Raw genomic sequence first — 24,494 nt, forward strand, 5'->3', positions numbered from 1 at the left:
CCTTCTTCCCTTCCTGCTGAGCACTCCAGGGGGAGACTTTACAGAAGTGCCTGTAGGGATGAATAACAATTGGCTACAAGGCTGGGGATAGAGGCTCTGAGACTCCTGGTCTGGTTCATGTGAGTGGAAAGAAGCCCATTTCTCATTCCTTCCAGGCTATAAAAGTGATGCTGCCAGTGGTTCCTCGGAGAGTAGCCCCAGGGACTGGAGCTAATAGGGAGCCTTGGGCTCCATGGAGGGCAGGCTTGTTTGAACAAGAACTAGCACAACGACTTCCCTGAGTCACAGCAAGATACATTAGGTTGCAGCATCACACAAAAATATCAGCAACAACAACAACATCATCATCATCATCATCATTATTGGAGTCAGGTATGAACCAGGTTTCCCTCATGGGAAGCCCTTTTGCTTCACCACTGATTCATTTCTCTGGCCCCATGGGCACCTCCCAATGACATGACATGCAGGAACCAGGACAACCAGATAGGGCACTGCAGCATCCAGCAAGGACTCAGATATCTTTTCGATTTCTCTCTTCTACATAAGGAATGTTGTTTGTAGTATAGTGTGGAACCATCCATCTATTCTCCAAAGGAACCCATCAACAGATATCCTTGTTCCCTCAAACGCAGTCAGAGTTGGACTCCTAGACATTCCTGTGGGAGACACGCTAGGACGAAATTGTCACTAACAACGTCAACACCTGTTATTCAGTTATTAGTTATTCAGTCTTGGAAATACCTGGGCCTGCTCTAATGGCCACTGATTTCTCATGATGGGTGGGAGCTGCTCAAGGGAGTTGCTGGTGGAGGAAGTGTCCACCAAATGAGGTGACAGCAACAAAGAAAATCCCAGTCCAAATTCTGATCTTTGCACTTGTATTTTCATCCACAGGAAGAACTAGACTCAAGTGACTCTAAAGAGCTAAAGTTCACCTCAGAATACCATTCCAGTGAAACAGAAAAATCAGTGTCTGTTGTTCTGAGAGGGGACTGAGCTTCGAGCTGATGGTTGTGGACAGCCCAGGACCAGGGTCTTCTTCCCTCCAGCCTTCATGCAGTCCCACAGCAGCTACTTACCAGTCTGGGTCTGATGTTGACAGCGATTCCCCGTTCTTCCCTGAGGACAAAGGCATCTGTACTGGCTGATTCCTTCCACACAAGTCCCGCCATTTTGGCAAGGCTGACTGGAGCATTCGCTGATATCTAGTTAAAGAAATACTTTTCAAATACAGGTGTGTGAGTTCTAATTCTTTTTTGATGGGAGGGTGGAGGGAAGTGAGGGGAGTCACATCCAGTAGTGTTCAGGCACTACTCCTGACTGTGTTCAGATGACGATATGGCTATAAGGGGAAATCAAACGTTGGTCAGGTGCTTGCAAGGGAAGTGACTTACCCCTATACTCACCTCCATGAATTCTATTCTAAAACCAAACATTGAGGGGCTGATTTTCTTCCTTTCTTCCCTCCCTCTTTTTCCTTCTTTCCTTCCCATTCCAGAATCATGCCTGCCAGCTCTGATGGACCAAATGAAATGTTATGGATTAAACCCAGGTTGGCCATATGCAAGGCAAAGTCTTGCCCACTGTACTATCATTCTGAGTAGGAACTTACTTAATCAGGGACTTACTTTTATGTGGTAGGATATTTTAGCATCTCACCTCACTCTCTGCCCTTGCCACTGCCTCTAACACATGAGCTGGGGGGGGGGGTGTCCCATGTGAAACACAAGTATGAATATACTTCAACACACCTGGAGTTCTGCCTATAGAAACTGGCCCTCCACCAGCCATGCGCTAATTTGCAGTATAGACAGACACCATGATATGTGCTTACACTGCCTTTGAATCAAGTTATACTCTCTACCCCACTGCCAACAGTGCTTCTATTAGCCAACATCCAGGTAGAATTTCCTTGGAGCAAGAACCCAGTTCTCAGGATCCAGCAGGGAGTGATAACCAGCATGTCCAGAGATGGAGAAATTCAACTCTCCCTGAATCTCATCCAGAATCCTCTTTTGCAGACATTTCCCGTGGGACCAGAAAGGAGTTTCTCTCGACGGTGTTTAATGTTAGAAAATGAAAATGGGGCTGGAGAGATAGCATGGAGGTAAGGTGTTTGCCTTGCATGCAGAAGGTAGTTGGTTCGAATCCCAGCACCCCATATGGTCCCCCGAGCCTGCTAGGAGCAATTTCTGAGCCTAGAGCCAGAAGGAACCCCTGAGCGCTGCCGGGTATGACCCAAAAACCAAAAAAAGAAAAAAGAAAAGAAAAATGTTCCTTGATCAAAGATACTGCAGTCATGTAGCAGAGCTAGGTTGACAGAGAAGTAGCTATAGAGATACATATGTAAGCATTTAATAGCTTTCTCTCTGGCTATTTTCCTTTCTACTCCACTCTTTCTTTTTATACGCTTCTGTTTTCCCACAATACAGTTTAATATTTTCTAAATAGAAAAAAAGTTGTTTGAAACTCTCTGGCCACATGAAACTGTTCCAGCACACAGCCAGTTTCAGGCACCAGACCCAGCTGTGTCCACTGGATAAAGGGCCATCAGCTCACTGACTGGGGAGAAGAGATGGGACTGTCATTGCTGCAGGCTGAGGAAAACTTTGCATGGGAAGATGACAGGAGAAAGGTCCTTCGTTTTTCTGTAAGCCACCTCATGACTGGATGTTCTGCAAGTGACACTGATTTCTGTTCATCACCAAAGGCCCAGGGACTTCAAATGCTGCTGTTCTGGGGAAGGACTCATGGCAGAATCTGTGATCTGAGCCTGGTGTGCTTGCTCACCAACATGGGGTTCCCAGGAATGTATCTAGGAGGAGCTGACACCAATGCCACTGTGCCTGGAAGCACCGTCTCTTCTGGGGTTGAGGGAGTCTGTGTGTGATAAGACTGAATGTAGAGAGCCAGAGTGGGAACACACATGTGTTTTAGCCATTTTAGCCCCAGTGGGCCAGGATCCCTCTTGTGAGGTCTCCTGCAGGTGGTTAGTAGGACACTTTGCTATACCTGGCCAGACCAGCGAGAGGTCACTGGACCAACAGAAACCTGCTCATTGCCTGGGATCTTATGTTCTGTCTCCCTGTCTGGATCTTATTCCAGGATTTTCTAAACAGGCACTACAAAGAAACCTAATTTTTTTAATTTTGTTTTGTGTTCAGGCCAATCCCAATGGTGATTAGGACTTACTCCTGGCTCTGCATGCAGGGATCACTCCTGGTAAGGCTCAGAGGACCATAGAAGATGTGAGGGTTCAAACTTGGGTTGGTGCATACAAAGCAACATTGCATTATCTTTTGGGGGGATCTCACCCAGCTGTGCTCAGGGGTTACTCCTGGATCTGCACCCAGGAATTATCCTGGCATGCTTGAGGGACCATCTAGGATGCCAAGGATCAAACCCAGGTCAACCCCATGCAAGGCAAATGTCCTATCCACTGTGCTATTTGCTCTGCCTCCCCAACCTCATTGTACTATGTTTGTGGCTCAAATTTCTTATCTTCATGTGTCCCATGACCCCATGCCAGCCTTGACACCCCATTTGTGTCCTGAGTGAGCCACATTTGTCCTTGAATTCACATCTGTCCCAACCTATGACCTTCAGCACAGCAACAGAAGAGACCTCAGAGAACCATTAAAGGTGATTTGGGGAAGGCTGCAGAAGATACAAACACATGGTGACAGTTTAGTTTTGATCTTTTGTTTAGTGAACACTTCCAGTTTCTCTGAAACCCAGTGCAGTGTTTACAGGTACCGTCTGGATTTTTGGTGGGTGTGCTCAAAGGGGTCCAGAGCTTTCTCTTGGCTGTGCACTCAGGAATCACTCTGGCCAGGATTGGGGATCTTATGTGGTTATCAAGGATTGAACCTGGGTCAGCTGTGATCAGCCAGATCTCTCAATCTGATTTTTTCTTTTGTGTCTGTCATCTTCTATCCAATTTTCCATTACCCTCATCACTTGTTTTCTAAGGACTTGTTATTTTTACTTATGCTGTCTTTCAATAAGTTTTTACCTTGCAGTTTTTTTTTTGAGTTTTTAATCTTTCAATCTCATTTTTTGAAGCCAGAGAGATAGCTCCAAGGGCTACAGGTCAGGCCTTGCTCAAGTTAAGTCCTCCCCCCACTCTGCCCTCAACATGGTACCACATCACAGCCCTGGGCAGGAGCATGTAACTGTCTGACCTGAGTACAGCCAGCAGTGACCCCAAGCTAAAGGTCCCTTGTGTATTTCTAGGGAAGTCCTTACAAAAACAAATTAACTTATTTAAATTTTGTTTCCATGGTGTTTAGAAATGTTAGGGGAGACTTTTCAGCTGTTTTGTGGGTATCTTTCGGCATTTCCTCATTGAAGTCTTCGCTCTCTGTTTTCTTACATGAGTTCATTTGGAATTTTACCAAAGTCCCTTTCTTTGTTCATTTTCCAGTGAAACGAGTTTCTCCACATAACTGCCTGACATTCAAACTCCCACTTCCATTGTGTTTTTTCAAAGTGGTTCACCTATTCTTTCTGTCTGTGTTCCTGTTCCCAATTTCGTGGAACATCTCATCTTTTACATTTATATACAATTTCATTGTTGGACTCTTCTTCAATGGCCTCCTCAATGTTCAGGCTTTGTCCTGCAAAACTGGAGTAGGACCTGGAGACCAATTATTTCCAGCAACAGGACTGATTTCCTGTTGTAAAGAAAAGTGACTTGGAGAGCTGTTGGATTAACCGCTTTCCTTTCTATTCAGGATATTTTTTCTTTTCTGATGCTTGTTACTTATTGGATGAAGACACCTTTGGATAAAGCATCTTTTGGATTGGTCCTTTACCCTTCTTGTTCTCCTCTGGGTGTGGTCTTTGGATTCCCAATAAATCCCTCGGGTCCATTTTCCATGACTGAGCTATCTATTTGCTAAGAGCAGAAGGCTTGCTGTGGAAGCCCTTGAACCTGTTTTATCTCCTTAACTGTGTGTGGATTATTTGAAGTCAGAATTTGCTTCCAGACCTGTGCCTCCCCTGTCCCCTGGGATTGGGGCATGAGGCTTCCTCTTCAGGGAGCTGGTACTGAGGTGGATCCTAATTCAAATACTCAATTTAAAGGAAATAAAAAAAATCCACTGGGCATCTAGGCAAAAAGTCCAAGATAGTTATGTTAATAATGTCATCATTTTAGACAAAAAATAACAGAGCAGGATATAAACAAGATTTCCAGGATATGAAACCAGATATTAGCTAATGACTCAAAGGATGTAGTTAACAATATTGAAGCCACGGAAATGAATCCATTTTCTTCAGTTAATAAAATTCAAGGAATGTGGGGTGGGGAGAAGACAATTTAAACAAATCTATCAAGAGCCATAGCAAAAGTACAGTGGATAGGTTACTTGCCTTGCACAAGCAACCTCAATTTCATACCCAGTACCACATATGATCCCCTAAGACCTGCTAGGCATGATCGTTAAGTATAGAGTTTGAAGTAAGCCCTGAATATAGCTGCGTTTCCCCAAATTCAAAATAAGTAATAAGTAAATATAAGTAAATAAAAGGTTAAGAGACATAAACAATTATTATTATTATTAGACCTTATTTAGAATCTGGTTCAAAGTGCTGTGAGGGGCTGAAGTGATAGTCACAGCTGTGGAGCGTTTGCCAGGATAGACAGTAGTTCGAATTCCGGCATCCCATATGGTCCCCCATGCCTGCCAGGAGTGATTTCTGAGTGCAGAACCAGGAGTAACCCCTGAGCACAGCCAGGTGTGACCCAAAAACTAGAAGAAAAATAAAGTGTTGTGTGGACATGTTAAAAAGGAAAAAGACAGAGAGAGACACACCCAGAGGGCTTGAGTGTAGCTCCCCGTCCCCCAAGCTAGTCCTCAGCACTGCCTAGCAGGGAGGGAAGTTACCAGACACAGTGGCATGGTTCCGGCCAGGAAATGGGGTGTAGCTCAGGCAGAAAGTCTCCCTAGGAGGACCCATCCTACCCGGATTCCTGCTGGGCTTGGAGAGGTGCAGTAGGGTAGTGAGCAGGGGAACTATACCTTTGCATATGGGCTGCTCCCCTGTCCAAGTGCCATTGGGGAGGCACAGCACACTGCTGGGCCCAAGCAATCGGAAGCCGGGGTTGCAGGTGAAGTGGACTTCGTGATCCACTAAGTACTTGCTCCCAAACTTTCTGCCATCAGGAGGCGTGTGCAGAGCCGGGCAGGAAACTGCAAGGAGAAAGGAAAGGAGAATCATTCAGTCATCACTCCTGGTAACCTTGTTATCTGGGGGAGGTGTCGTTGGAACATTTAAGATCATGCATTTCCTTTTACATCATTTTATTTTTGTTGTTTTATTTTATCTAATGATTTTATTCATTATTTTCAATAAAATATTTTCTATTTTATTTCACTTTATTTCATTTTACTTTATTTTCTCTCACTTCATTATTTATTTATTTTTTTTGGTGGGGGGGGCACACCCGTTTGATGGTCAGGGGTTACTCCTGGCTAAGCGCTCGGAAATTGCCCCTGGCTTGGGGGACCATATGGGATGCCGGGAGATCGAACCGCGGTCTTTCTTTGGCTAGCGCTTGCAAGGCAGACACCTTACCTCTAGCACCACCTCGCCGGCCCCTCACTTCATTATTTCAATACAATACTTCATTTTTTATTTTAAAATTTTGTTTTGCTTATTCATTTTATTATTTTCACAATATTTAATTTTGTTTTATTTTATTTTGGAGATCACACCTGACAGTGCTGAAAGCTTACTCCTGGTGCTCAAAGATCACTCCTAGCAGGGATCAGGGGACCACATCTAGTGCTAAGGATTAAACCAAGGTCAACCATGTACAAAACAAGAGCTCTTTCTGCTATGCTATTGCTTCATACCCCTTTATTTAATTTCATTATTTTGAGTGAAATATCAAAATTCATCAATGAATATTTTGTATTTTATTCTACTTTATTTCATCTTATTTTGTTTAATGTTTTATGTCATTAATTTTTCACTATAATATTTCATATTTTATTTTATTTATTCTATTTAACATAATTTTGTCTTTTGGGTTTTTTTTTTTGGATCACACCTGGCAGTGCTCAGGTGTTCCTCCTGGCTCAGAAATCGCTCGTGGCAGGCTCGGGGATCATATGGGATGCCAGGATTCAAACCAATGTCCTTCTGCATGCAAGGCAGAAGGCCTTACCTCCATGCTATCTCTCTGGTCCAATTTTGTTTCTTTTTAAAAATAAATTTGTTTTGGTTTTTGGGCCACACCCGGTGACACTCAGGGGTTACCCTGGCTATGGGCTCAGAAATTGCTCCTGGCAGAGGGGACCATATGAGATGCCGGGGGATCGAACTGTGGTCCGTCCTAGGTCAGCTATATGCATGCAAGGCAAACGCCCTACTGCTGTGCCACTGCTCCGGCCCCTCTTTTTTTTTTTTTTGGTTTTTGGGTCACACCCGGCAGCGCTCAGGGTTGATTCCTGGCTCTACACTCAGGAATCGCTCCTGGCAGGCTCGGGGACCATATGGGATGCCGGGATTCGAACTGCCGGCCTTCTGCATGCAGGGCAAATGCCTTACCTCCATGCCACCTCTCTGGCCCCGGGCCCCTCTTTTTTGAATTTAATTTAATTTGATTTAATTTAATTTAATTTTAGGTTTTAGGGTCACAACTGGTGGTGCTCAGGCACTATTCCTGGTTCTGTGCTCAGCAGTGACCTCTAGAGATTCTCTGGGAACATGTACAGTGCTGGGGATTTGAAGCAGGGTTGCAGCTGCCTGCAAGGCAAGTGCCTTAATCCCTAAACTGAGTCCATAAGGGGCCCCAAAACCACATACTCTAAATCCTAAGTCTCCTTACATATCAGAGCCCTCTGCCACATAGTAAATGGCAGGAGACTTGACTAAGAGGTGGAGACTGTGGTTTCCAAAAACCTCCTTAACTCAGGGATGCTTGAAGGCTCAAGTCAAGACCCTCTCAGAATCTTATTCTGGTGCCCTGGCAACACAGATTGTTCATCTACCAAGCAGACTGGTCTCAGCCCTCCTGCCAGGGCTTCTGTGCTTCTCTCTGCCTAGAAAGTTCTTTCCCCAGAATACCTCCACTCTGACCCAGTCTCATCCACCTGAACCTCTCTGTCCTCGAAATGCACCTTTCCCAGCTATTGCCTGACACCCGATTCACTCTGACCTCCACTAGGATTCACAGCTTTGTCTGCAGGCTTATGGCCACTCCCCTTCCCCAGAGCAAGTGTAAGGAAGTCAGGCCTCCTGGAGAGAGAAAAGTTGGGGCTGCCTGTGCTCTGCATGCCCTAAGAAGGGGTCTTAGAGAGTCTAAGAGGAAGCAAGAAAGGACCCTGGGGCTGTAGACAGTCAATAGCTGTGATCTGAGAATGACAGCTCCTGGTTTTAGGAAACCAGGCCAGGTCTCCTAATGGGCAGCTGTGGGCAGGAGACAGCAGGGTGTCCATGCCTTCATCTCTGTAGCTTGAGGCCATATTGAAATGGATTTGATTTAGCTGAAAATTCAGAAAAACTGTGAAACACATTAAGTCAGCCCCAAGCATCTCTTTTTTTTTTTTTTTTTTTTTGGTTTTTTGGGCCACACCCGGTGACGCTCAGGGGTTACTCCTGGCTATGTGCTCAGAAGTCACTCCTGGCTTGGGGGACCATATGGGACGCCGGGGGATCGAACCACGGTCCGTCCTAGGCTAGCACAGGCAAGGCAGGCACCTTACCTCCAGCGCCACCGCCCGGCCCCCCAAGCATCTCTTATAGGAACCTTTTGTAGTCTTAAACATGAAATGAAAATGAGGCTGAGGGGCCGGAGAGATAGCATGAAGGTAGGGCATTTGCCTTTCATGCAGAAGGTCATTGGTTTGAATCTTGGCATCCCATATGGTCCCCCGAGCCTGCCAGGAGCAATTTCTGAGCGTGGAGCCAGGAGTAACCCCTGAGCACTGCCGGGTGTGACCCAAAAACAAAAAACAAACTAAAAAAAAAAAAGTGAGGCTGAGCTGTGAGGTCAAAATCACAAGCCATGACCAGTGCCTCTGCCACATGCTGAGGAGGTCCCTGGACAGTGACAATAGGCAGACTCCTGAGGTTCTGTCCCCAAAGCCCATCTGTGTCCTTCAAGGAGCACAGTGATAGCCTGTACTAGCCAGAAGGGCAGCTACATCCCACCAAGCTCTCAGTGGCCTCTGGCTCTTGGGGAACATCTGTCCATTGGTGCATCGCCCCCTTATCTGGTCCCTACTGTGTACCAGGGGATAACCTCATAGAAGTCAGGCTGAGCTCATAGAGCTCATAGACTGTTGTCTCTTTTTTGTATGAAAAGGATTTAAGGGCCCGGAGAGATAGCACAGCGGCATTTGCCTTGCAAGCAGCCGATCCAGGACCCAAGGTGGTTGGTTCGAATCCCGGTGTCCCATATGGTTCCCCGTGCCTGCCAGGAGCTATTTCTGAGCAGACAGCCAGGAGTAACCCCTGAGCACCGCCGGGTGTGGCCCAAAAACCAAAAAAAAAAAAAAAAAAAAGGATTTAAAATGCTTTGAGGATAAAGAACTAGGGACTCTTTGGGGAGGAGAAAACAGTAAAACTTTCCAAGAAGAAAAAATGCATATTGGCTCCACATACAGGTAAATCATACCTAGCTCATAGGTCACAGCAAATAGTACCTAGTTCATAGCAAATGCTCAAAAATGTTAGTGGAATTAATAAAGAGCCATTAATTTGAAATGAATTATTCGAGGGGTGGAGGGACAATACAGGGCTTTAGGCACCTGCCTTGCATATCATTGACCCCACTTAGCTCCCTGAATACTGCATAGGGTCCCCATGGGTCCCTTTAAACATATGAGAGTAGCCCCTGAGCTCCACTGGGTGTTGCTCCCAAACAACAAAAGAAACTTATTCAAGTTTTCACTGTCAGTCAGTTCCCCAGTGGGAACCCCAAACTTCTGTGTATAGGGGACATGTGTCCTGGGCTGGTCATTGTCATCACGTGAGGGCACTGGTCTTCAGGGAAGCTCCGAATATTCTGGAACAATCCATAGCAGAAGCCCTGGACACTGGGATGGAATGAGAAGGAGGTTGCTCAGTAAACCCTGAAGCTCATGACTTGTGATGTTTCTGGGGGAAAAAGGCCGGAAAACAGGAGGGAGACACTTGGAAGAGAAGGCAGCAAGTGGAATGCCAAGAACTCCCCAAGACTAGAAATCATTATTCTAACTCCCTGAACAATGCTCTTTAAAAAAAAGACAAAAGCTGATTTTCTTACTATCTGCAGTTTGATCTGGAATAGCTCTGGGAGAAGCTTCCCTCAGCCCTTCCTGTCCCAGAGCCTTGCATTAGAGACCCTACCTGCCTCCTCTTGTATCTAACACATGGACAGAACAGGACAAGGTACCTACGGGTGAGGTGGGAGAAGTGGATGAGTGGGTGGGTCTTTATGGACCAGAGGCGGGTTATTGGAATTGAGATTACAGTAACACTGCATCCTCAAACCAATAAACATTCACATTCTTTTATTGCTTGTTTTTCTTTTTGGACAGTGAAAAGGGCTGACTCCTGACTCTGGGCTCAGAGATCACTCCTGGCACGATGCTGAGGATGGAACATGTGCTTCATGTGCTACGAAAGTACTCTACTCACTATGCTATCTCTTTAGTACCAGCATTCACATTCTTGTAAACTAATTTTATCTCAATAAATTAACAATTTCAAAATGTGTGTTTGCATATGTGTTGCATCCTTGTAGCCTGAGATGTATACTTCCCTCATTTTACTCTCTGTCATCTTTCACATTTGTCTGAGCTGGGAGCTTTCTTACTTCAGGGAACATTTTCCCATCGTTGGGGAAGGATCTGCATATCCTAGCTTGGGATATATACTTAGCTTTTATCCATTCTGTGTTCTTTCTTGTGTGCATAGATCTTTCTTTCCCTCCCCCTATTTTTCTCTATTTTTTTTTTCTCTCTTTTTTTTTTTTTCTTTTTTTTTTCTTCTTTTTTTTTCTTTTTTTCTTCATTTTTTTCTTTTTTTTTTTCTTTTTCTTTTTTTTTTCTTTTTTTTTTTATCTTCTGCCTCCCCCTATTTTTCAAAAGAACTTGTTTTACTTCTCTAAAAAAAAGGCATTATCTTATTCTTTGATGCTTTTAATCTGCCCTTTATTTTAATTTAAACATCATAGTTACAAGGTTGTTCATACTATAGTTTTTTCCACAGATAAAGTTGTTCATGATTGAGTTACAGCCATATAATGTATAATCTTCTCCAGTGTGCATTTAATTAATTTGCTTTTTTATTAACAAGTGAAAAATATGCTCGTTTGTTTAAACTTACTGTTCAAAAACAGACTAAATCATAGGAAGTCTAGTGAGAACCAAGCTAAATTTATACTACCACCTTACATCACACTGAGTATATTGTTAGAAAATAATTAAAATACCAAACTTCAATAATGAGGAGAGGCAGAGAGAGAAGGAGTGAGAGAGAAGAGAGAAAGAGTGAGAGAGAGAGAGAGAGAGAGAGAGTACGCACATGTGAGAGAGATGGAGAAAAAAAGTTGGCCACTTTTTTTTGGGGGGTCACACCAGCAGTGCTCAGGGGTTATTCCTGGCTCTACACTCAAAAATCACTCCTGCCAGGCATGGGGGACCATATGGGATGCCGGGATTCGAACCACAGTCCTTCTGCATGCAAGGCATGCACTACCTCCATGCTATCTCTCTGGCCCCAAGTTGGCCACTTTTAATAATTTCATGTTGTTCAGGGAAGAATGATCAAGAATTTGGACAAAGAGGATTAATAATTAACAACAGCTACCACCTTGCTGTTTTCACTGTGGACAGGAGTCTAGAACCTGGGCATACAGTTTTATAAATAATTCTGGCAAGTTCTTTGAAACTACCAGGAACAGTGGCAGCTCTGACATCATGGAAACAGCCGTTTGATTAGAGTTGAACCTTTAGTAGAAAACAAACAAACATCGCAAAACAATTCTAGTTCTGGCCCTCTTACTACTTGTTCCCTTCCCTTAGCCGCAATCTCAGCTTCCCCATCTGTGGCAGGGAAGGGTACTCTGCCCACTTCTCAGTGAGGAGTCTAAGTCTTCGAGTGCCCTGGAGAGTGAGAGGAGGTTTGGCAGACAGGCCAAATTTTGGACAGTTGAGCCAACAGAAACAAAAGCCAGGGCTGGGCAGTCTGCACTGGTTACCAATCCTCTGAGAAAGTAAATGCTCCAACACCTCTCTGACCTCACCAGAAAAGAGAACCTGTCTCAGCAATCCTTTCTTGCCCCTGGTGCTGAGTTTCCAAGCTGGAAAACATGAAGTCAATGTTGGTCCATGGTCTGTACAGTGAGCACACAGGTCAACAAGTGAGGGACATAGATACAGGGGCTTGGGGGTGCTGCTGTGTAATTTGGAAGGATATCTGTGTGAGAGAACTCATACTTTTTGCTTCAATTGGGAGAACTTTTGTGGAACTTAAAACTGTTCTTAAAATAGAACATTAAAAAAGAACAATCTTAATACAGAAACCTGATGCCAACAATAGAGACTGAGTGAAAAATAAAACTGTATTGGCACTACAGACAATGACTTGGCTTGAATAAACTAGTTTGCCTGGAGCCTAGAATTGGTCTTATGCCAGGAAACTTCAGGGGTAGGGTCTCCTTGTATTTAGACCAAGGCTTTTCCTTTCCATGTCCCCCACATTTTGGTGGGCCTATGCAAACAATATTTGCCACTCTAACACCGTTTTACTGTGCTCTTTTGACTCTAACCCTTAAAAAAAAACCTTAAACTTTTGATGTTAACTTAAACTAATATGCATGTGCATGAAAATATAAAAAATACTATGCCTTCAATGTTTAAGGAGTCACATAAATCTCATGGCTTTAGATTGTTTTGTGTACTGCTAAGAAATGTTATAATGTACTACAATCGGGGGATTTGTGGACAAAGTAATTGTACATGGGTTCTGCCTTATTTTTCTTAATGTTCTTTGACTGTAAGTTCAGTATTTAGGCATCAGCAAGGGGATTTCTTTTGAGAACTTTGTTTATGGGCGATTGTCCTTCCACTGTAACTTTACCTTCTCCTCTTTGCATCATTGTTCTCATAATTAGAAATAAAAAAAATAAAAAAATAAAGAACAATCTTGGGGCCAGAGAGATAGCATGGAGGTAAGGCGTTTGCCTTTCATGTTGGTTCAAATCCTGGCATTCCATATGGTCCCCCGTGCCTGCCAGGAGTGATTTCTGAGTGTGGAGCCAGCAGTAACCCCTGAGCACTGTTGGGTGTGACCCAAAAATCAAAAAAAAGAACAGTCTTGCAAGGAGCTGACCCAGGACGGACCTCACTTCAATCTCTGGTGTCCCAGATGGTCCCCCAAGCCAGGAGCGATTTCTGAGCTCATAGCCAGGACCTGAGCATCACCGGGTGTGGCTCAAAAACATACAAACAAAAAAGTACAAAAGGAGCTGGAGGTAGGGCAGAGCATTTGCCTTTTACACAGCTGACCTGAAATGGTCCCGGGTTCAATCCCCAACATCCTATATGGTCCCTCTAGTCTACCAGGAACGATTTCTGAGTTCAGAGCCAGGAGTAACCCCTGAGAGCTACTGCCAGGTGTGGCCCAAAAACCAAAAAAAAAAAAAAAAAGTACAAAAATTAGAACACACAACACCTCTCTCTCTCTCTCTCTCTCTCTCTCTCTCTCTCTCACACACACACACACACACACACACACACACACACACACACACACGCACGCTCTCTGAAGCTAATTGGTCTACCTGGTTAGGTAAGGGAGAAGCAACTTAGGTGTAAAAGTGACTTTTGTAACTACAATTTTGTAGAGATAATATGTAGACACAAGTTTCTGGAAAGATCTGAGAGAAAATGGGGGTGAAGAAGGAGAGCAGGCTGATGATCTTATACCTCCCATCACCCACCAGTTTGTGTTAGAAGTGGGTCCTAGATGGAAGACCAGGCCCAGGATCTATGAAGAGACTCAGTGAGCATGGACAAGTCAGGATAGGAAGAGAACCCATGTGAGAAGGATCCGAGTGTCCGGTAGGCCATTGGTGCTGTTATGGGGACCTACCTTGGGAGCTGTCTGGGCCCGCTCTATTCACAAAGTTGTGTAATGTGGTCAATCGGCTCTTCATACTTCGGATGCTCTCGGTGAAGCGAGACTCCTGGCCCTTCAGAAGCTGCTGCAGCTGGCGGATGGCCATGAGGAGCTGCTGTTTGCTGAGACAGTTCTGGGGAGAGGAAGTATCTCATCACCTACAGAGACCACATTGCTCCCAAAGGCCTGCTCAGGGTCCATGAAATTCAAGTGGTCTCCCATTGCGTCCTTTCCTGTGAGTCCACAAGCTGGTCAGTGATGTCTGTCTAGTTAGTTAGTTACCTAACTGCCTCAAGTGCCCTCTTCAGCCTTCACCAAAACAAACAAAACTCCCAGTTCCATTGTCAAGGGCAGATGCCTCTGAACAAGTTCAGCTCAAAATGCATTCTACTCAGTGTCCGTTATTCCATACTTCCTAAGCCTCTCTGGATTGACTCTCTGGTAAAATTATTCCTCATCTCTCCCTTGGACAGTTTTTGTTTTTGTTTTTGTTTTTGCGGGGGAGGAGGGGACACATCTAGCAGTGCTCAGGGGTCACTTACTCCTGGTTCTGCTGGTTCTGTGCACAGAAATCACTCTTGGCAGAGGGGCCGGAGCAATGGCGCAGTGGTAGGGAGTTTGCATTGCATGTGGCTGACCCAGGATGGTCCTCGGTTCAATCCCTTGTGTTCCTTATGGTCCCCCAAGCTAGGAGCGATTTCTGAGCGCATAGCCAGGAGTAACCCCTGAACATAACTGGGTGTGGCCCCAAAAAAACAAAACAAACTAAAAAAAGAAATCACTCCTGGCAGGTTCAGAGGACCATATAGGATGCTGGGGACAAACCCGGATCTGTCCTGGGTCAGCTGGGTGTAAGGCAAATGCCCTACCACTGTGCTATTACTCCAGCCCTCCCCTAGTGGGGGGGGTCACAACTAGCAGCGTTCAGGGGTTACTCCTGGCTCTATGCCCAGAAATCACTCCTGTAGGCTCAGGGGACCATATGGGATGCTGGAATTCGAATCATCGTCCTTCTGCATGCAAGGCAAAAGCCCTACCTCCATGTTATCTCTTCGACCCCACCCCCTAGACAATTTTAAAAGCAAGTGAATAATAAAACTACAAGGTAGAAACAACAGCAATGCCTGGTAGTTCTTATTCTAAACAGTATAACAGGACAAATAAGAAATTAAAAGGCTCAACAGAATTAAAGGAGTATCCAACAAAAGTCATGAAGCCAAGGACACACATCGATAGATAATAGCATATACCCTGAATAGTAAGGACCCAGATTCTATCCCTAACACAGAATGGTTTCCAGCAAGTCTTCTGGTCCCCAAACCAATGAAACCTAGCACTGAATTCTAGCAGACACTGAAACATCCAGAACAGCTGGCCAACTATGCCAGCGCCCCTGCTTTGGAGCACACACCCCCACCCATAAATAAAAAAAAAATCAAACTCAATGCCCAGTTCTTTATATTTCTAGAAAGCAGCAGAGTTCATGATGATAAGACTGAAAGCAACACCTGGGCATCGGGCTTGTGTTCCACAGGTCAAGATTTCCAAGTTTAGGTACCAAAGCGGTGGCACAAGTGGTAGGGTGTTTGCCTTGCACGCGCTGATCTAGGCCAGACTGTGGTTCGATCCCCGGCGTCTCATATGGTCCCCCAAGCCAGGAGCGATTTTTGAGCACATAGCCAGGAGAAATCCCTGAGTGTCACTGGGTGTGGCCCAAAATAAAATAAAAAATTAAAAAAGAAAACACAACCAAACAAAAAAAGATTTCCAAGATTAATTGCCTAGAAGAGCCAGGTCACGAAGGGAAACACAGAAGTGGGGACTCACAGGACTTTGACCTTGATGCTGTCTCTGTGGGCTTATGTGACCCAGTGGTGCCTCTCCCAGCCTGACTCAGCTTTCTGACTCTACCTTTCTCAGAAAGCTGGAAAGCGGTACATTAAGAAGACCTAATGGTCTCTGGGATGAGCTTGTGGATCATGATGGTTTAACGAGAACAATCATTAGGTTGTTCATATTTAAAGTTTCCCATAAGGCACATCATATCTACACTTTAAAAACTGTTCTGAGGGGAGGGAGTGGAGCGATAGTATGGTGGGTAGGGCATTTGCCTTGCATGGGTTTGATCCCAAGTATCCCATATGGTCCTTCATGCACCTCCAGGAGTAATTCCTGAGTGTAGAGCCAGGAGCAAGCCTTGCACATCATTGGAGTGTCCCCAGAACATAAACAAAAAGCTTCCAAAAGTGAAAAATAAAATTGTTTTAGGGCTGGGTTCTGGTGTTCACCAGGTTTCTGGGGATCAAACCTAGGTCAGCTCTGTTCAAGGTCCTGTATTTTTTCTCCACCTATGTCCTCCCAGCACTGCAGGATGTGGGCAAGTGGTACCTGACTAACAGTCTGGCCACTGGGGTGCTGCCCCCACAGCTATCTCAGGTATGCTGCCAGGCCATCTTATAGAACTCACCAAACTAATAACTCACTGCACACTTCAATGGGCATTTTTGACAAAGCCTTTCCAGTCGCCCTGGCACTTGTTCATACTGGGGGGAGGGGTGCCCTTGGCTTCCACCCTGTCCAGCACCTAAAAGTTTTGCTTTCCTTCCTCCTCCCTCTTCCCAAGCAACTTCTGGGGCACCACACCAGGGAGTGAGCTCCTCAACTCCCTCACCTGCACCCTCCCCTGATCCTGCTCCCACCAAGACCTGATTTCCCACACCCATATCGACAGTCTACTGAAAAAACTGCTTAGATAGATGGCTTCTGGGAAACTAATGTGAAGTTCCAGTCTACAAAGCAACTAAGTATTCCAGGCTGACAGCCATCCTGGGAAAGGCCTGGGACTGTCTCTTTCACTGAGGAAAAGAATAGCTTAAAGTCAAGCCCCTATCAGTTACTCAGTTCTTTTGTCTTAGACCCACTGTCAAGGTTTACTCCTGGCGCCAAGCTGAGGGATCATTCCTGGAGGGGGTTGGAGAACCAAAGTAGTGCCGGGGATCAAACCTGGATCAGATGGGTACAAGGCCCTACCCCTTGCACTATGGTTTCAGTCCCTTTTGGGGGATCCCACCTCTCTGGGGACGAGGCTGTGCTTTCTGCTGCTCCCCCTCCCACATATTCCTCCCCAGCTCTCCACAGGAACACAGCAGTTTCCTTCTTCACAGCAGCATCCTTGGAAGGTCAGCCCCAGGAGCTGTGAGGGCATCCAAGGCTGCAAACAGAAAGTGGGCCCCAAGGGAATGTTCTTGAGCTTTTCAACCTCAGCCAATCACAGAAGGCCGGCTTTGGGCAGTCTCATCTCTTCTCAGGGTCCCAAATCCCAATTACAGAAATAACTGTAGGGGCAGAAAGATAGGACCATGGGAGTCTCTTGCCTTGCATGAAGCTGACCCATGTTCAATCAGTAGCACTACCGCCCCACCAAGCGTGGGGCCAGAAATAAGGAGTAAGGAGCCAGGAGTAAGCCCTGAGCACCGCCAGGTAAAGTCGCCCCCCCCCAACTAAATGACAAAAAGTAAGATAAAAAAAAAAAAACACAGACCCCTAGCTGACTTCTCACTGTGGCAGAAAGACTTACCAAAGCCATTCCTGTGAGAAGTGGGGATTGGGACAGGAGATTTTTCTGAAAGTGTGACCCAGAGACTCAGTTCCCAACTTTCACAGGCTAGTGCCTGTGAAATTTTTTCCTATTTTACTTCAAAAGATTTCCATTAAGTGGTACAAATTTCCATCCTTTCAAAAGGTGGCTTCATGCCTGGTTTATGCCACTGACAACAAATAATGAAAAATAGCTTCCATTTCTCTGGGTTAATAACTCAAGTGAAATGAGCCAAGAAAAGACATTCAGGAAACCATTTTTATTGTGGAGGAGGAGAAAAAACACCCCAACAAGATCTATTAATTCTGTGATTAAACTTCTCCTCATTCTCCCACCACATCCGTGCCAGTGCTGGCAGACAAAACATGGAACGGTAGAGAAGTGTACAGAAGTCACTTTGCCCTCCGCTTTCCAAGCCGTGATGCGGCAGAGATAGTCTGGAACCCACAGGTCAGTGCTGGGGGTTCAGGGGTACAGCTGACCAAGAGGCCCAGTGAGCTTTCAAGATGTGTGTGTGGTGCATGAGGTTAACCAGTTTGTTCTCACATGACTGCTCTGGGGGTGTCTTCACAGTGACTGTCTTGGCAGAGCAACTGTTTTTGAGTTACCTAGGTACCCTGGGACCTTTCCAGTGGCCCTAGTCACCCCTTCCTGCCATGGAGGACAGTCTCTTGTTAGTTGCTCCCAAGCCACAGCTATGTGTTCGTCAGCATTTTGTTCATGGGAACACAGATGTTTTGATGCCGTAAGGTCTAGAAGGACCAAGTGCACTTGCCAAATGTATACATGCAGCCAGGGCTCCAAGCCCTCAGCCTCTGAGTCATGTCGGATCTGTGTGTGCTTTTCTCCAGAAGTTGTTTTTATTGTACACCAAGTCAGAGGTGGGCTGTAATTCTGACTTCCCTCATCCCTATGACCTCTATCCAACACCCACATAGAAAAGGAAGGAAAGTGGGTGCTTCTGCAGTAAGTAAAAGAATTCAGTTGGGGAGTCGCCAACCCTGTTGAGTATGGATTCTCCAGAGAAACACAACAAGCTGGATTGGAAGGACCAATAGAATTGATGCGTGGACTCAGGCCTCTACAGATGATACACACACAGCTGAGTAGGTGCAAGGGAGAAGAAGAAGTAGATGTAGTCAAAAGCATTATTACACAGCTACAGAGGACTTGCTAATCGGTGGGGATACAGTAGGCAGTGATGTTGTGAACTCAATAGCTGACAAATACAGTATGGGGGCAGAAGCCCATACTCATGGGACCTTGGGCTTTTGTATATAGCCAATTCATATCACAGAAGACAATTTTCTTTGTTCCAAGCCTTCTGATTTTATGCTCATCACATCTAAAATCTACTTTCACAGCAATGTCAAGACTGATGTTTGCCTAAGTATCTGGGTAAAAGACTCAGCCAAACACATAAAATCAATGATCCCAATTCCCCACTCAGGATGTGTAGGGCACTTGGGAATTTTACCATGTTGCAGCCCAATATTCTATATTCATACACAACCTCCTTCATATTTTTTGAAAAATGATTATGGAAGGTCCAAAGAGATAGTATAATGGGGGAAGGTGCTTGACTTGCATGTGGCCAACTACACTTTGATCCTCAGCACCACATATGGTCCCCCAAGTGCCACCAAAAGTGAACCTGAGAATTACCAGGTGTGGGGCTTCAACTAAAAGTGATGTATTGGGTGGTAGAGCAAGCACAGGTCTAGCCTAGCCCTGAGGCCCCTAGGTTTCAAGACCACAGCTCCAGGCGTACAAGTGTGGTCCTTATGTAATAATATTCAAGAGAGTCAGGCCAACAGAGGCATCAGGAGCCAGCATGATTGGCACATATCCCATGACTAATTTGGCCATGCTCTGGAAAACCTTGGCTGGGACCAGTAGTACACACCCTTTTAGGTAAGGAAACCTAGTAAGACATATGGCCATTGAGACATGGCCAGGACTTAACTCGCAACTTAACTTAATGGTGACTTTAGGGAGGAAACCACAGAGCACCTCCCTGAGCCTTCCTCTGCCATCTCCTGACTCCTTTTTCTGCAGAACCCCTCACTGAACTCAACAGGGATCATGGGTGGTTTTTCCTGACCCTTAGCATGCAGGATGACAGAAAGCAAGTAATTGGCACCTTAGAATTTTCATTACTAATAGAGGATTGGAGTGTGTACAAGATGCTCCTTTGAATGAACCAAAAACAAATGAATGAGGAGGAAATAGTGTGAGCTCTGCTAATATGCCCAGACACAAACCATTCTATCTTCCATTCGTTGCTGTCAGTGGGTTTCAGTCTGCTTGCACATTCACCTTTGCACGAATCTCTAACGCCCATCCATTAGAGAGATTAGCACACGCATTCATTTGTGCACATGCATAGTCAACTACATACACATGCACAAAGTCACACATGCACACATCTATAACCCCCTGCTGGGGCCTGCCTGGCACTGAGTCCTCCTCACCTTTCTCAACAACCTGAAGTCATAACATTAAAAAGGGGCTCATTTTCCTTGTTCCTTTTGAGATTTCATCCATTTAGAAGGAGACCATTTAGAAAAGAGAAAGAAAGCCGTGGAGGAAAAGGAACAAGACACTGACTCTCCCTCTTCCTCTCATGTGCCAGGCTACGCAGACAGAAGCTCTTCATTCCCCTCAGTCCCCCTTGCAGTCCTGCTGGCAGCTGCTATTACCTCTGTCTGACCACTGGTGAAGTCACACGTTGGCATACTCAGTTGATAGATGGTGTCACACACACCCAGAAAACATATTTTGTCTTCATTTTAAGCCCATGGAACCATGATTAACAGCTTTATTAGTAGCCTTTCTAAACAACTCTGCTATTTCTCCCCCCCCACACACACACTCTCACACTTTGAGGAGTGCATGGAGCTATTGTGGTGAGTACAACACACATGAATGCACAATCACACAGGAACTAAGGTTTAGCATGTAGTTGGTCAAAAGGAACATCTAAATTTTCTGGGAAAAATGGAGTCCTTGGCAGCTGACTACGTGGTGGGGAGAGGGGCACAGAACCTGATTCCACGGAGGGAGACCTGGGATTTATGACAGAACCTTAGGGTCCTAATTCTGAGTACAGCTAACCAGAATGGTGATGAAGGAAAAATAAAATATATCCTCTCAAGAAATATCTTGGTTTCTTTTTGGCCACAAAACATGAATTAGCAACCTACAACAACACAAGTTTATTACACCCTGTATGTGGAAAGTCTGACTTGAGTCTCACAAGGCTAAAATCCAGATTAGTGTCTCATGTTTGGAGGATCAGAACACAGACATCTTTGAGCTCTGGGGCCTCAACACTTTGCTTACATAGACATATGTGATGAAGAACCCCATGCATGACATCTGACTTCAATGTCCTGATCTCTGGGTCTCCTGTGTGTTCCTCCCTATACCAGGCAGCAGTCCTAGATAATGACCAAGTCCCGCAGTACCAGCTCATGCTGCCACCCCTGCTCAATCATTTTCATATCCAGAACCAGACAGTTGGTTTTAGTTTTGGGAGAGCTCACACCTGATGTTACTCAAAACTGACTCCTCGGGCTGGAGAGATAGCATGGAGGTAAGGCGTTTGCCTTTCATGAAGAAGGTCATTGGTTCAAATCCCGGCATCCCATATGGTTCCCCGTGCCTGCCAGGAGTGATTTCTGAGTGCAGAGCCAGGAGTAACCCCTGAGCACTGCCGGGTATGACCCAAAAACCAAAAAAGAAAAACCTGACTCCAGATCCTTTCTCAAGGATCACTGTTGCAGGGACTCATGGAACAATACAGGGTCCCAGGGATAAGTCCTGGGTTGGTCATATGCAAGGCAAATTTCCTGCTTGTCCCCAGAGCTGTTTTTAGGGTACCTTGTCTGTCTTATTCTCCGTGACTATGGCCATCACAATATTTGGTTTTATGAAATACTTCATTTGGTATTTGAATGAGTCCCATATCCCTGTGGCTGAAGATGTTCTAAGAGAGTCCCTACCACAGGATTTGCCAAGATTTCTGGGGTTCTGGCCAGGGTGGATGCCCCCAACTAATCATGAATCCTTGGAGCTGTCTCCCTAATAGATATGTTTGATAAACCATTCTAACTCCATGGACTCATTGTGTGAACTTGGCTAACATCTGAGCCAGCCAGAGACTTTGTCTCTGTGAATGGGACAGTCTTCTGACAAATCTGTTCTAGAACTTACCATTCCTATTCTCAAAAAGAACCAGTAGACTTCAATGGAGAAAGTACTTCGGTAAATAAAATTCATAAAATATTTAATCCCGCTTTCTGCTGTAGGCCCGAGTGGTTGCTGTCGAAATGGGCAAGTTTATGAAACCCGGGAAGGTGGTCCTGGTGCTAGCCGGACGCTACTCAGGACGCAAAGCAGTCATCGTCAAGAACATTGATGATGGCACCTCAGACCGCCCCTACAGCCATGCCCTGGTGGCTGGAATTGACCGCTATCCACTCAAAGTGACAGCCGCCATGGGCAAGAAGAAAATCGCCAAAAGGTCAAAGATCAAGTCTTTTGTGAAAGTATATAACTATAATCACCTTATGCCCACAAGGTACTCCGTGGACATCCCCTTGGACAAAACCATAGTCAATAAGGATGTCTTCAGAGACCCGGCTCTTAAGCGCAAGGCCCACAGAGAGGCCAAGGTCAAGTTTGAGGAGAGATACAAGACCGGCAAGAACAAGTGGTTCTTCCAGAAGCTGCGGTTTTAAATCTGTTTTGTTTCCATCATTAAAAACCAAACAAATTTAAAAAAAAATTTAATCCCTTCTCAAAGGCCCACAATGCACACTAACAAGTGCAAGACCCTTTAAAAGTTCTGTAATAAGAAAATCAGTTTAACTTGGAGCCAAAATTGCTCAAATGTTGGCAACTGGCTCCATGTGTTATTCCTCACTGTGTTTGGTCAGTGTGAAGAATCTAGATCAGAGGGTTAACAGGATTCTAGGGACAACAGGACATGTTTATCAACTTCTTTAAAGACCCTGAGAAGGGCCAGAGAGTGGGTAGGGCACTTGCCTTGTATACAGTCGACCTGTATACTTCGTCTTCCCAATTCTGTCAAGAGTGATCCCTGAGACACCAGAGGGAGTACAACAGTTAAGGTACTTGCCTTGCACACAGCTGAACTGGGCTCAATCCCTAACACCACTATGGTCCTCCAGAACCAGGGATACGCTTTGAACACCGCTAGGTGTAGTCCAAACGCAAGCAAACTAAGAAAAAGACCAGGAAAAAATCCTGAGGTGATGATGAGAAAAAGTACCATTAGGCAGCATCCACTAGAATGCAAGCTAGTCCAGACACTCTGAAAACAGTATGGACCCATCTTTTCAAAGTCACAAATCTCCAAAATAACCAAACCAAACCAAAAAAAAAAAAAAAAACCAAACACAAAAAAACACCTAAATGGAGGGGGAGAAAAGTTAACCTAAACAGTTTTATATCTTTCAAAGAAATTAAATAGTTGAAAGCCTTCCAGAAAAGAACTGACTAACACTGTTTTTGTCAAATATTCCAAGAGGAACTGACAGTAATTCCAAAACACAGTCCATAAGCCGGTCCATAGCTTTTCACTCTGAAAGCTGGTGTCCCCTGTCTCTCCAGCAATGGCTTCATTAGATCCCTCAGGATTTATTATCATTAATAAAGATATTAATGGCCCAAGAACCAGCCGTGACCTCAGAGTCAGGATCTCTGGATTGCAGCAGGCAGAGAGTTTTAGATGCTCATTAGGATATTGGATATGGCAAAGCCAGTGTGTCCCCCCAGACTGGGCAGCTCCGTTCTGCTCAGCCCAGCACCAACTTGACCTCACCCATCCCACAGTGGAGCTGCCCTCTGATAGTTGCTGGGTGCAAACCCCACATAGAGGGGGGAAACAACCCCCAAACTGCATATTACAGATGTGCTCAGTCCATCTTGTTACCGAATAAAAGTCACAAAGTGGGAGAGAGGGGAAGTTTTAGTCAGGCTGGGAAAAGCACTCATCAGAGCTGAGACTGGGACCAACAAGGAGCCTTTAAACATGACTTTCACAGGTGAGACCTGCAGAGGGGCTGAGTTTCTGTAAGATCCAACCCAGGCTCCCCAAAGTGGAGCTGAGTGAGCAGGCTCTAGCCACACAGGCCTTCCAGAAATGTGCAAACCAACTTCTTTGGGTAAGTCCCATGACTTCTTTCCTCTCACACAGACCATTGAGACAGATACTTTCACAGATAAAGAAACCTTCAGATAGGTGATGAAGACTTTTTTTTTTAGTTTTTGGGTCACACCCGGCAGCGCTCAGAGGTTACTACTGGCTCTATACTCAGAAATCGCTCCTGGCAGGCTCGGGGGACCATATGGGATGCCCGGATATGAAGCACTGACCTTCTGCATGCAAGGCAAACGCCCCACCTCCATGCTATCTCTCGGGCCCCAGATGATGAAGACTTTAAGATGGCCTGCTAGGGAGGGGCCAGGCAGACCTCCTAGACTCAGGACCTAAGAGCACTCCCACCAATATCCCGGGGTCTAAGGGCTCTCCAGCATGACCTCCACACGCTGACTACCTTGCCCCTAACTGATGGCATGGACTGGGTAACAGGCTTGGGGATACTCCTGTGTTCTGGCTCTAGGTCTGGGCCTGAGGAGAGGCCCTTTGTTCTGTGTGCAGGCTTCACTATGGGCCTAGTCTAAGCCTCTCCTGCCTAGAGGCACAGTGGCTCTGGTGGTATGGCAGCCACTCTTCACTAACTTC

General features: G+C 45.5%; 2 protein-coding genes across 2 annotated transcripts in view; one reads left to right on the plus strand and one right to left on the minus strand.

Moving 5' to 3' along the window:
• FBLN7 (fibulin 7) overlaps nt 1-24,494 on the minus strand; it is a 36,084-nt gene that overhangs the window by 9,730 nt on the left and 1,860 nt on the right. Inside the window, exons 3-5 of the mRNA XM_049784642.1 lie at nt 14,095-14,254; nt 6,027-6,197; nt 1,080-1,205 (exon numbers count right to left, since the gene is read on the minus strand). Coding sequence (XP_049640599.1) covers nt 1,080-1,205; nt 6,027-6,197; nt 14,095-14,254 — 457 coding nt within the window. The remainder of the gene's footprint in view (nt 1-1,079; nt 1,206-6,026; nt 6,198-14,094; nt 14,255-24,494) is intronic.
• Nucleotides 22,042-22,511, plus strand: LOC126024004 (60S ribosomal protein L27-like). Its single transcript, XM_049784448.1, has one exon. The coding sequence runs from the start codon at nt 22,054-22,056 to the stop codon at nt 22,462-22,464; it is 411 nt and encodes a 136-aa protein (XP_049640405.1). The 5' UTR covers nt 22,042-22,053; the 3' UTR covers nt 22,465-22,511.

The sequence above is a fragment of the Suncus etruscus genome, chromosome 12 (assembly GCF_024139225.1).
Source record: "Suncus etruscus isolate mSunEtr1 chromosome 12, mSunEtr1.pri.cur, whole genome shotgun sequence".
Taxonomy (NCBI): Eukaryota; Metazoa; Chordata; class Mammalia; order Eulipotyphla; family Soricidae; genus Suncus; species Suncus etruscus.